At 37.4% G+C, this 13,138-nt stretch overlaps 2 protein-coding genes across 2 annotated transcripts; both read left to right on the plus strand.

Moving 5' to 3' along the window:
* The first annotated feature begins 2,330 nt into the window (after positions 1–2,330).
* LOC135622907 (carboxyvinyl-carboxyphosphonate phosphorylmutase, chloroplastic-like) lies at positions 2,331–5,861 on the plus strand. Its single transcript, XM_065125261.1, has 7 exons — positions 2,331–2,604; positions 2,697–2,770; positions 3,655–3,737; positions 3,857–3,881; positions 3,993–4,012; positions 4,311–4,460; positions 5,219–5,861. The coding sequence occupies exons 1-7, from the start codon at positions 2,366–2,368 to the stop codon at positions 5,573–5,575; spliced, it is 948 nt and encodes a 315-aa protein (XP_064981333.1). The 5' UTR covers positions 2,331–2,365; the 3' UTR covers positions 5,576–5,861.
* Positions 5,862–5,987: 126 nt separating this feature from the next.
* Positions 5,988–8,740, plus strand: LOC103987092 (pentatricopeptide repeat-containing protein At2g13600). Its single transcript, XM_009405290.3, has one exon. It carries the CDS (start codon positions 6,183–6,185, stop codon positions 8,250–8,252), a length of 2,070 nt encoding a protein of 689 aa, XP_009403565.2. The 5' UTR covers positions 5,988–6,182; the 3' UTR covers positions 8,253–8,740.
* The last annotated feature ends 4,398 nt before the right edge of the window (positions 8,741–13,138 follow it).

Below are 13,138 nucleotides of genomic sequence, written 5' to 3' on the forward strand. Positions count from 1 at the left end.
AGACCCACACGTCTCCACCTTGTGATAAGTTCCATTGCATCAGCATCACCCTCTCTCTCTCTCTCTCTCTCCGCCTCTAATATGTACTCCAAGACTAAACCTTTTGGCTTCAGGGATAAAAATAATCTATAAATTAAGTATCATATAAACATAACCTGTGTTATGTTATCGTACCGTGAATGGTCCTGCTTAACGTGAATTCATGATCGATGCACGTCAGTTAAACGCATGGGATCGAGGCAAATCTTTAGGAGTCACCTTCACGAGGAATTGTTGCAGCATTATTGAATCGATTGAGACGAAAAAGATAGATAGAGAGAGAGAGAGAGAGAGGGTATGATCATGAGAAGCTTCGAGGAAGCTGCATGCACATGTGTTGCCTTTTGTCCATCACAATAAGTGAATGCCTTATATATCATTACAAAACCAAAGTAATCGATTAGAAGCTTTCACGGTTTATCACCACTTGTGATCTTATCACGGTCCACTGACTGCCTACAGCGACGCCTCAACCGTACATGACAATGGGGTGATATGTCCTGCAAGTCAATTATTATAGGTCTTTGGACTTATCTCCGGCGAACCCTCCTGTTCTTGACCATGCCATCCCGGATTCAAGTGGTGTGGCCCCTTCTTTTCTTTGACGTGTTTCCTATCTCCTTCTGGAGGATAATTCACGATCGGAAAGCATTTAGATATGCTCGTCTTCCAAAAATTATCAAGCAGGAAACATACTAGTTTTCTGTCTGAAATTTGATCATCTACATCACGAAGACACTGTAGCAATAAAAGAAATAGTAACAAGAAAAAAATGGACCACTATCTCACTAAATGAACAGTGATTGTAGGTATTAGTCATTGTAGGTTGTCATCATCATCATCATCATTCTTCGAATGATCTTATTATTCAGTCATTTAGTTTCTATTGAATCGAAAACTGAATGAATTAAGTCGAAATCGAAATCGAAAGATAAGGTCAATAGTTTGATTCTATTTTTCTACATATTAATAATACTGAAATAGTAATCAGACCTATTATTATTATTATCATCATCATGAAGACTCGATATTCAGAAGAAAAACAATGTCTGATCACATTTTGAGAGAACAAACTCGTGCGAGAAAACTTCGGATGTGTATTATAATACTCTTATCACGTTTCATTATGTTAGTGATGTGAATGACTTGACATCAAGAGTTTGTGGGAGACTTGAATACAGTCGATATTGACAATTATTACATGTCATTATCCCTTGCAGCGGTGGGTTTATGACAAAAGATGTCCCGAGCTACGGAGGTCCACATCACGCTTATTAGTGTGTCAAAGCGATGGACCCAAAACTTTCAAGGATGGAGTTGAGTTGTTGAACACATTTAAAAGCATTAGACTTGTGATGGATGGATTAATGCTACCTAATTACCAAATCGAATAATATAATAACTTCATCTTTTGATGGACTCATAAGAACATTTGATTATTTGACGATAGATCAAAGACATAAACCTTTAAGGATTATCACATGATTTTAATATGATTCTAATTGGATTCGATTTTAAAATCTTTAAAATTATCTAAAAATATTATTTATAGTTGAATAGTCACGCTCATAAATGAAATTTTTTTACAAAGAACAAGAGACGAAGACGAGATTTGAGTCCAGGATCTTACGATAATTCATAAAGATACTTACCGGTTAAGTTAGTTGATACCTATGATAAATTTTATAATATCATACTAGAATCAAATGCTTGATTCATGAATATAACATCATAAAATTAATTTGATTTGATGATTCTGTAATTGAGTGTACCATAAATTTTTATGATCAAAAGAAAATATAATATAAATGATTACTCTGTTATTTTTTATAAAATTAGAAGTCTAATTTAGAGAATATGAACCGATTCGGTTCATCTAAATCGACGGTTCAATGAACCAATTTAGAGGCTTTTGGGCATTTGACGAGATTGGGGCATCCTATATAATTTTTGAGAAAAAAAGTCTTTATATATATATAAATATATAAATATATATATATTTAATTGCCAGGAACAACGAGGCAGGTGACGCGAAAATTACAGCGTATACGTGTACAAATTCCTTTTTCCCCGCGGAGAAAACTGGCATTCCAAATCAATGGTGGGTCACCTGTTTTATTGTCACTGGTAAATCGGACGCAAGGGATTAAATCGGGTCCGACAGAGAGATGATCAGAGCCGTTGCAGTGGGTCCGCCGTGGGGCGAATGCTGCACCTCGGTAAGCGGAACGCACACCTGCCCTTCGCCCCCTTCGCTCGCTATAAAATCCGGCCCTCTGCCGCTTCCTTCCCTCCATCTACAGCTTGTCAGTGGGCCTGCAGAGAGATGGCGAACACTCCGACGGCCGTTGCTGTGAAGTCGCTGCCTGCCGACGCCGCCGGCGCTCAGCCCAGGAAGACGCGCATGCACCGCCTCATCGAGGAGGAAGGCATCGTGCTGATGCCGGGGATCTACGACGCGCTCTCCGCTGCGGTGCTCCAGAGCGTGGGCTTCAAAGCCGGATTCGTCTCCGGCTACGCTGTCTCCGCGTCCCGCCTCGGCATGCCTGACATCGGCCTCCTCACGTATCTCCCCCCTTACCCCCCACTCTCCTACTTCGATTTATTTGTCATCTGGTTTCGCTGGTTGACTTGAGGTTCTTCCTTGTGAACTTTAGGCCGCCGGAGATGGCGGATGCAGCTCGAGCAATTTGTGCTGCCGCTCCTGACGTCGCATTCATCGTTGATGCTGGTAATTATCTTCTTCCACCTGCATGTTAATTTGCTTATTTTCAATGACATTTCCGCAGTTCTCTGTCATTTTTTAGCCTGACTGTTGTCATTAGTTAGTTGCAAAGGAGTAATCGAATAGACAAAGTTGGAATCACCGTTCATGGTGATAAAATTACGGAATCTTCTTGATCTTGCTTACTGCTAGCTGTGGAATTAACAAGTCAGTACGGTACTTTGCCATCCCATGGTCTGGAAGTGGAAGGGAGAAGGCAATAGTGAGGCAAAAAGGAACAGGCGCAATGAGTAGCCGCTGAGGAGTGAGTGAGGAACGAACAGTAAGAAACAAAATGATAAAAAACCTCTGGTTATGATTTTGAGAAATGCTTTGAAAATAAAAAAAAATGCACCTATCTTGAAAGACGGCTGTTATATGCAAAGAAAATTGAGAATGAATGATTCATCCAGAGGATAAGTCTTAGCATGCCTTTTCGAACCTTCTTTAGCTTTTCGGCAGTTGTTGCTTCGGAGAAAAGCTATGATCTAGTAAATCGAAGCAAATGAGATACTGGGTAAAAAACAGCAAAATTATTGTGCTATACACAGAACTATTTTTTATAATTTTTTCTGCAATCATAAATCATAGTATCTCATATCTCACTCACTGGTAGAGTTCTGCACCTTCGATTTAATTCCATGGTGTCAAGTTCTAGGACTTGACAAATGACAACGATGTTGGTCCACTTGATTCTATTAGTCTAATGTCACTTCAAAGTATAGATCTATATTTTTAACAAAGGTATAATTCTGACCATCGATATTGTAATTGTGTTTCGCTATCTTATTTATGCTGTCCATCTTGTAAAATGCACTTGACTGATTGCTTTTGCTTTGTGAATATTGCAGACACTGGAGGTGGCAACGCTCTCAATGTCCAAAGGACTGTTAAAGATATAATTGCTACTGGTGCCGCTGGTTTGTTTCTTGAGGTACCACCGTGACTGATACATAAGTTATTCTTGCGACCTTTATGCTGAGAATTGTTGTCTGCTCTAACATAGTTATAATTCATAGATCTAACTTCTTCCTTATTTCATATTAATTCCAGGATCAAGTTTGGCCAAAGAAGTGTGGTAAGGGAATATCAGTCTTTTCATATGACTTGCAGATGTCTTCGATTTTGGCTTCTTTCCTCATATAATCTGTCTAATGAATATTTCATTTTCTCTTCCTATGGCAACCAGGGCATATGCAGGGTAAACAGGTAATAAGCTTAAAAGAATACTGATTCCTAGCTTGTTTTATCTCCCCAGCTTATGTCAACACATTGAAAACAACAAATTCTTAGTAGATTTCCACATTATGTCCTTTTTTGAATGGATTGGTAGTGATTTTTCCTGTGTAAATTACATATTTGTCCATGTACTATCTATGTGCATATAAATTCAAGTTCTGTCCACATTGAATGTAAAGCTTTTGCAATATTTGAATACTGTCCATTTAATTTTGTAGCATCTCATAATTATGAGGCATTAATCTCTGTCTTGTGTTGCTTACCTTAGGTGATACCTGCCGGGGAACATGCTGCAAAAATAGCAGCTGCACGAGAAGCCATTGGTGACGCTGACTTCTTTCTTATCGCTCGGACTGATGCACGTGCGACAGCGGGTGGTCTAAATGAAGCAATTGCACGAGCTAACCTCTACATGGAGGTATCAGATTGATAAATTACTACATTTATGCAAAATTAGTTGGCAACTAGATATATATTTTTTCAATTGTTGCAGAAGTATATGATTGAATTATGTTCAAGTTATTTTCATCCTTAATAGTTCTGGCTCCCTGCATAATTGCCTTTGAATAACTTCATGCCTTGAAACTTTCCATGACTGTGTTGACTTGTATAGGTATATTTGGGATGCTCATTTATATGCTTAACTTCAAGTAGTTATCTGACGTTTTTCCAATGTTGAATGTTGTATGTGTAAATATACATGTATATACTGATACAAAAGTAGTATGTAACAAAAAATGTATTTACAAAATGTACATTATACACATAAGCTTGCTGCAACTCTTTGTGAATGTAGATGCAGTAGTTAAATTTCCAATGAAGTTCCTAGTCCTGATCTTGGATATGTTTATTAAAAATCATTACTCATGTTTAGGTTCTTATGCTTTATTAGCAGTGATTATATGTTTCCCTTCCATAATAGTTCAAGCTTAAAGCAGCAACATTCTTCCTTTACTGTCAATTTTCTGATGAACTTTTCAACCAAAGCTCTTGGTGAAACAGTGAACAAGCATAGTGCCTCAGTTAGATCTATGACATCTCTCTCTCTCTCTCTCTCTCTCTCCCCCCTTTAAGCATACACACATCTGACTGTCATGATTATTATATATATATTTTTTTGATACTTTAATATCTCTAATACTGATGACTTTGATACTGGACTTGGACCTGATGCAGGCAGGGGCTGATGCCTGCTTTGTGGAGGCACCGAGGAGCGATGATGAGATGAGAGAGATCTCCAAGCGCACAAATGGATTCAGAGCTGCCAACATGCTTGAAGGTGGCTTCACACCCTTGCACACACCTCAGGAGCTCAAAGAGCTGGGTTTCCATCTGATTGTGCATTCCACCACGGCTGTCTACGCCTCTGCCCGTGCACTGATTGACATCCTTAAAGTCATGAAGGATGAAGGAAGCAGCAGAGACCATCTCCACAAGCTCACCACATTTGAGGAGTTCAACGGTTTGATTGGATTGAAAACGTATAACGAGACTGGAGCTCGATACGAAAAGTTCCGAGTTCCCTCCAACTAAAACCATAATGGACCTTGTGCCGATGGTTTCTTTATCAAGCATATTATAGTCCTCTTCAGGAAACTTGGTGCTTAAATAGTTTATGCCTAGGTTTTAAGCTGCTGTTGTGAGATCTTAATCTACTATTGTGGGGTGCTTTTGTCTCTTCACATTGTTTTGGGGTGTGGTTACGGTTGTCTTCTCTAGTTGGACTATTCTTTCTTTCTTGAGATTAAGAATCAATAAGATGGGTTGATAGAACCTATATTACTCTTACAATAAAGTAAGTTTTATTACTCTTGATTGACATCAGGTTCACCATCTCTATTGAGCTTATACTTCTCGAGGGCTTTTATGATGCTTTGTATTTTGCTATGTGATTAAGACAATCTAAGCTATGTTTATGTGATTAAGATTAGTAGTGATATGATGGATCTTAGTCAATCTAATAATGATGAAATAAGCCAATGATGCTCATCACAAATCAAAACGATGCGTATCATCCAAATTAAATATGATTCGGAGAATATTACCTCTAGTCGCATGTGATCAGGATTTCCGTGCTATAAATAGAGATGAATTAACTCTTCAGATCTTATCTCAGCCGTCCGCCTACTGAGAGAATGGGATGGCAAGGCATCCGTCGGTGTTGAAGCACCTCCCGCTATGCTGCGGCCTCTCCCTCCCCCATTCAATCCCTTTCGCCCTTCTCCTCCAGGACTGCATCGACTCCAATTCCCTCCGAGACGGCCGATGCATCCACGGCCGCCTCCTCAAGACCCCGTTCTCCTCTGAGACCTTCATCCAGAACCGCCTCCTTGATGCTTACGCTAAATGCGGCAGCTTGGAGGACGCACGGAAGCTGTTCGACAGAATGGACCACCGAAACGTGTTCACCTGGAACAGCTTCATTGGTGCGTTGACGAAGTCGGGACTCCTCGAGGAAGCAAGGCGTTTGTTTGTGTCCGTGCCCGAGCCGGATCAGTGCTCTTGGAACACTATGGTCTCCGGCTTCGCGCAGCACGGCCGGTTCGAAGAAGCCCTGGAGTTTTTTGTTGCGATGCATGCCGATGATTTTGTGCTCAACGCTTATTCATTTTCGAGTGCTCTGAGTGCATGTGCCGGACTAATGGACTCAAGAATGGGCGTGCAAATTCATGCTTTGATCTCAAAATCCCAACTTACTAGTGATGTCTACATGGGTAGTGCGCTTGTAGATATGTACTCAAAGTGCAGGAGGCCGTTGGATGCTTGTAGAGTCTTTGAGGGGATGAAGAAAAGGAATGTGGTCTCCTGGAACAGCTTAATCGCGTGTTTTGAGCAGAATGGTCCTGAGAGCGAGGCGTTGGCGCTATTTGTGAGAATGATGGAAGGTGGTGTGGAGCATGATGAAATGACACTTGCCAGTGTGGTTAGTGCCTGTGCAAGTCTGTCAGCTGTCAAAGAAGGCATGCAAGTCCATGCTCAGGCCATTAAGCACGATAAATACAGGGAAGATTTGGTTTTGAACAATGCTTTGGTGGATATGTATGCAAAGTGCAGAAGAATCCGTGAAGCAAGGAGCATCTTTGATCGAATTCCAGTCAGGAGTGTAGTCTCAGAGACGTCTATGATTAGTGGTTATGCAAAGTCATCAAGCGTACATGATGCAGAAGTAGTGTTTCTTGGGATGACAGAAAGAAACATTGTAGCTTGGAATGCACTCATTGCAGGGAACACACAGAATGGGGAAGATGAAGAGGCACTTAAACTGTTCCTCTGGCTAAAAAGAGAATCTGTTTGGCCTACTCATTACACATTTGGGAACATCCTCAATGCATGTGCCAATCTGGCCAATCTTCAGCTTGGGAAGCAAGCGCATGCACATGTTTTGAAGCATGGATTCCGGTTTGAGGCAGGAGCTGTGCCTGATATCTTTGTTGGAAATTCACTTGTAGATATGTATCTTAAGTCTGGATCAATTGATGATGGATCCAAGGCATTCGATAAGATGATTGCAAGGGACAAGGTGTCTTGGAACGCCATGATCGTGGGGTATGCGCAAAATGGGCTTGGAGAGGATGCTCTGCAGGTCTTTAGGAGAATGCTATTATCTGGGGAGACTCCAGATCATGTAACGATGATAGGTGTGCTGTCTGGTTGCAGCCATGCAGGGTTGGTGGAAGAGGGTTGCCAATATTTCTGGTCCATGACCAAGGAATATGGACTAGTTCCATCTCAAGATCACTACACATGCATGGTTGATCTGCTTGGTCGAGCAGGCTATCTCAAAGAGGTGGAGAAATTTATACATGAGATGCCAATAGAACCTGATGCTGTGCTCTGGGGTTCTTTGCTTGCTGCATGCAAGCTGCACCGTGATGTGGAGATTGGTGAATGGGCGGCACAGAGGCTATTTGAGCTTGATTCTGGGAATTCCGGACCATATGTTCTTCTATCAAACATGTATGCTGAGATGGGAACATGGGCTGATGTTTTAAGGATTAGGAGATTAATGAGGATAAGAGGTGTGATTAAGCAACCTGGTTACAGTTGGATAGAGATAGAAAGTAAGGTTCATGTATTTATGGCAAAAGATAAAAGACACCCACTTAGGAAAGAAATTTATCAAAATTTGAAAATTCTAAAAATCCAAATGGATAGACTTATGACTATTGACCTTGGAGCATCTGAGGACACACATTTCTCATTTTCTTGAATCTTTTGATGAAAAACATACAAATAAGTCTAGCACTTAGAGTCGCCAAGAAACCTTGGGAAAAGATGTATTTTTTGTTTCCCTTGTTAGTCACCACAAGCTCCAGCACCAGAAGCAGATGGCTATGTGGCAACACAACTTGTCTAACACCTCCAGAACTTCTGAGAAGGTAGTGCAGGTTTGTTACGAGTATTTGGTCAGAGCATGAGTTTTGAAGTCTCTGTATATTCATAGTTCCAGACATCGATGATCTATAACAAATGACATGGACAGTGGTGGAAACCAGCAGAATTTCAAGGAATATATTGTAGACTATACAGAGAGATAAGGTTTGTAGAGCACTGTATTGTCATGTGCTCCGTGGCTATCATTATGCCCTTCTCTTGATATCTTTGCTATTTTTTTTTTTCAGACTCATCTTTTTTAATGTTGTAATATCGTCACTTTACAAGAAAATAGATTCATTCCTGTGTCATTTCAACCTCCAATCTCAGTGATGAGAGTAAGGCTTCTTCTAATTTATTTTCTAGGACAAGCTTGCTTGATACCTCTGCACTGTTTCATCTTCTCATCTCCTTCTCTCCAATTGACATCTTCCAAAACATCAAAAACATGCTTTTGCTTTTCCTGAAAAAACGCAAGACTCAAACTATATTCTCTTATGTTGTTTCTTTAACTTATAGAACTTATAAAATTTCAAGATGTTTGAACTTGACCTATGTCGTAATTTCAACAAAGATCATGGAGCTTCAAGGTCATTGATATGTCCATATCTTTCACCTTGCTCGCTAAATTTTAAACTTTTCTGCTGTAAAGTTTGATTAATAGATGAATTTATAATTGGATATGTTGATCAAATGATCGATTCAATCTATAGCTCATTCTATTATCCAATAATCATAATAGTATATTTTACAGTTTACTGGGACAATGTAAGAGAATCTTCTTGCAGAGACTGATGCAACTTCTCATTCATCATCATCAGAGTTTGAGGAGGTTTCTGTAGTAAGGAAAATACTTCTAGTGTCTAATGCCTTGAAAAAGTTCTATGAGCAATCTATAAGGTCTTTTTTTAATATATCTACAATGTTGATTTTGATCTATTATTCCTAGTTATTCTATTTGTTCTTTGGAGTACTTGTTTTCCCTTTGTTGTTTCATTTGCATATTTTATGTACCCATTCACTTTATTTAAAATCTTTTCGTAAAACTAATAAGAAATTAATTGTACATGATAAATCAAGTGCTTCCAAAGTAAAAATCTGCTCTTTAATTTCTTTCATAACCTTCACCAAACTTCTGCACATTCTTGCAAATTAGATGATTGATTTTGCTGGTGATTATTCTTCTTTGCAACCCATATGGTGATGGCTAATACATAATTTGATATGAAGGATTTCAAATCCAAACATTTCTATCTACCATTTGCCTAACCTAAGAGTAAGTTTTCATTATTTCTGAAGAATAGAATTTCCACCTTACTAGACAGCTGCTAAAAAGCATTTGATATTAATTTCAAGAAATTTATGAGATCTGCACTCTGAACTTTTCATTCAAGATGATAAAATAGTTGTTTGTAATATCCTATTTATCTGAAATGCTTATGAAGTTCAATGCTCTATCTTATCCTTGTCATGAAAGAATTTAGTATTTGGCACTCTAAACTTTTCATTCAACATGATAAAATAGTTGTTTGAAGTATCCTATTTATCTGAAATGCTTATGAAGTTCAATGCTCTATTTTACCCTTTTCACGAAAGAATTTAGTATTTGTTGTTGTTGATGTACGACTTTGTTGTTGTTGTTATATGAAAGAATTTATAATTGTATCTCTTTTTGCTAAACAAGGAAAAACAAAACATTGCCACTTATGGTAATCTATTGCTAATGCTAAATGTTGCATTATTATAATGAAAAAGCCAAGATGTTCAACCTTGGTACACAAAAAGAGCATAATTTCACAGTCTGCAAGATCTCTTAAGTTTATATCATCGATTATAGTTCATTGTACACATCTTAAGTAAGCTTATCTTTTTCTGTTTCCATAAATATTTGAGAATCAGAATTCATTGGATCTTTAGTCTTTTTTTGCAGTCACACAGCTGCATCCAAATCCTTAGTGAACAGCTAAAAAGTGCGGCTGGCATTAGAAGAGGAGATTAATTACATATCACATCATGATAATCCTCTGACTGGGAAGAATTTGGATCTCATTCTTTCATATGAATCCATCTGCAAAGCTTCATCCTGTATAGCAAAATATCTCATCATTTTTCCATGCCATTTTTGATCTGGTAAGGTTTTTTTGTCTTAATGATAGCTACTTTAGGTATTTTGTTAACCTCTTTAACTTATGATGTGTTTATGGAAGAAACATCTCTTGTGATGAGGTGCTTAGGGTGACTCAGAGCATCTGTAGTTGGTGACAATAATACCATCAGTATTATGTTAAGGAATGGATAGAGAACATTGAAGGTTGGAGTCCCAAATATTCACTCCCACCCTATCACAGATAATTGTCATCTTTCATCTTTAAATTTGTCCACCTTATAGTTATTTCTCGAATGGCCCAAACTCCAGATCTAACAAGTGTTAACCATGCAGAAGTTTGAGAACCTTGATACAGTAGACAAATTGAAGGACCTGGACATTCTGAAGCATACCGAGGAAAAACTTAGTTTCTTGTTGATGCAGATATACTACTGAGTTTGACAACTTATCTTTCTGGTATAGATTCTACCATGGCAGATTGGTTATGGGATGAATAACCAGCTGGATCTAGTAGATGAATATATCATTTGTAGGACCCCAAGAGAGAGTGCAGGCCTAGCTAATAGAGGTGATGTGGAAGTATTTTAATAGATGGATAGAGTGCCCAATGCATTTTAAAACATTGTTCTTTTGTTGGAGCGAGAAGCATGCTCAGAAACTACTAGGAAAATGACACTTTCCAAAGTTGATCAGCTAAATAGTGCAGTGTTAATAATAACTGGATGTGGAATAAGTGGAAACAATCTTCAGGTTTTATTGATGGTGTATGAGACATTTTCTTCCAATAGTTTTGGCTCAGAGTTATGAGCTTTTCCTCATTAGGATTTGGTGCTCTGTCCCTACCGCTACATCTTCCATTAGATGTTTTTTCCCTTCAATTATTGGCTCCATTTGTTGTCTTTTTTGCCTTCATGTTCTTGTGTATATTGTTGAATGCTTAGTATTTGTTAGATTTTCTAACATTTTCATTGACCAAGATTCATTGCATTTACCAATATGTTTAAACTAATGAATTTTAATTGCAGCCTGGCCCAGATTTTCTAGTTCCAGTTTCTTCTTCCTTCTATTTTAATTGCAACGGTGGAGTGAGAAGCTAATGATCAAACTACATCATGATTTAATTTAGAGTGGAATAGCGTTTAGGATTCTAGATTTAGATACAACTATGAGATTGTCTAGATTGTAAAGAAATAATCTTAATGCGTCATCATATTAAAAAATAATATAACTGTAAAATAATGAGGTAAGGTATATCATACAAACCAGAGTAACTAACATTTATAAATGAGGCTGAGTAAACTAGAAGTTTTCTTGATGAAGGAGAACTCATTAGGTCAATAGAAGCTCACTAGAAGTTTCATATATAGAAAGAGTCTCTAGCCTAATGATGATAAATGATCCTATAAATACCCATGAATTATGTCATTTTGTTATGACTAGGATAGAAAACTCATTCAAAGAATAGGTGTAGCCAAACCTTCCATTCAAGTGACTTCAAATTTAAGTTATGGAAGTTTGAAGTATTGCTCTATTTCCATTGTGTATCTTTTGGCTAACATGTTTAGTGTATATATCATGATGCTTTAATATGATGAAATTAGTCTCTTGAAACCATCTATTTATAACACTTTTAGTGTTTAGCCACAGCATTTTCATGTATAATGATGCATGACTTATAGCATATAGAATACCCAATATAAGGATATATCCAACTTATATTGTTTACATTGCTTCTCTATTTGTAACATATGGCAAAAATATCACTAACAATTTGGATAAGAGATGTTATCACTTTACCACCTGTATAAAATTTCCAATAATTTCATTTGCCTTGAAAGTTTTGGCATCAAACAAGGAAAAGAAAGGATTGGGAGCAAGTATATAAGCTCAAGTAACCTAAATGTTTTTTTTGTTAAGATGCTTATATAATTCTATATTTGATGTTAGACCTGTCAAATAGTTTTTTTAATCTAAGAAATTATTTTGATTTTTGAACTGAATTATTGAATGGAGCAATAATGGTTGCATTTGGCAGACAAGGATAGTAGCTATCAAGATAGTCAAGCATGATTAGAATGTTGCATTCACTTTTAGAAATTTAATAATCTTTTAGACCTAAACCTTTTTAATTATAGATAATTTTCTATAAGAAATTTTGTTTTTGGTGCATATACAAATACTTCTTGGATCTTAAAATAAGACAGGGGAACTTAGTGGATGAGACTCCCATCAATGTACATTTATAAAGGGTCAGTATACCCAAATTTATTTTTATGAATAGATAGATTATTTATATAATTCTGATTTGTTTGCTTAGGATTCTCTTTTGGATAATTCCAAAATTATGAACAAGGAAGTAGGAACCTCCAAAGTGTTGTTCATAGCATAAAGCTAGCAAAAACAAAAAACAAAAAAACAAAACCTAATTTTTTAAAATTGCATAGATCCTATCACCTTGGGAGAGCAAAGGTTTTTTTTTTATATAGTTAACAAATAGGGATCTTCATGATTCACTAATTTCTTTCTGAAATATTTCAAAAAAAATCCAAAACTAAATTATTGTTTTCTTGGATTAATCAAATGAGGATATCATTCGAACAAATATGTTCTGAAAT

The sequence above is a fragment of the Musa acuminata genome, chromosome BXJ1-1 (assembly GCF_036884655.1).
Source record: "Musa acuminata AAA Group cultivar baxijiao chromosome BXJ1-1, Cavendish_Baxijiao_AAA, whole genome shotgun sequence".
Classification (NCBI taxonomy): Eukaryota; Viridiplantae; Streptophyta; class Magnoliopsida; order Zingiberales; family Musaceae; genus Musa; species Musa acuminata.

Bases quoted from the DNA above. Each gene is read 5' to 3' on its own strand.
- LOC103987092 (XM_009405290.3), top strand. From the start codon at position 6,183: ATGGCAAGGCATCCGTCGGTGTTGAAGCACCTCCCGCTATGCTGCGGC.
- LOC135622907 (XM_065125261.1), top strand. From the start codon at position 2,366: ATGGCGAACACTCCGACGGCCGTTGCTGTGAAGTCGCTGCCTGCCGAC. The intron at 3,882-3,992 runs GTAAGGGAATAT...TATGGCAACCAG, and splicing joins AGTTTGGCCAAAGAAGTGTG to GGCATATGCAGGGTAAACAG. The intron at 4,013-4,310 runs GTAATAAGCTTA...TGCTTACCTTAG, and splicing joins GGCATATGCAGGGTAAACAG to GTGATACCTGCCGGGGAACA.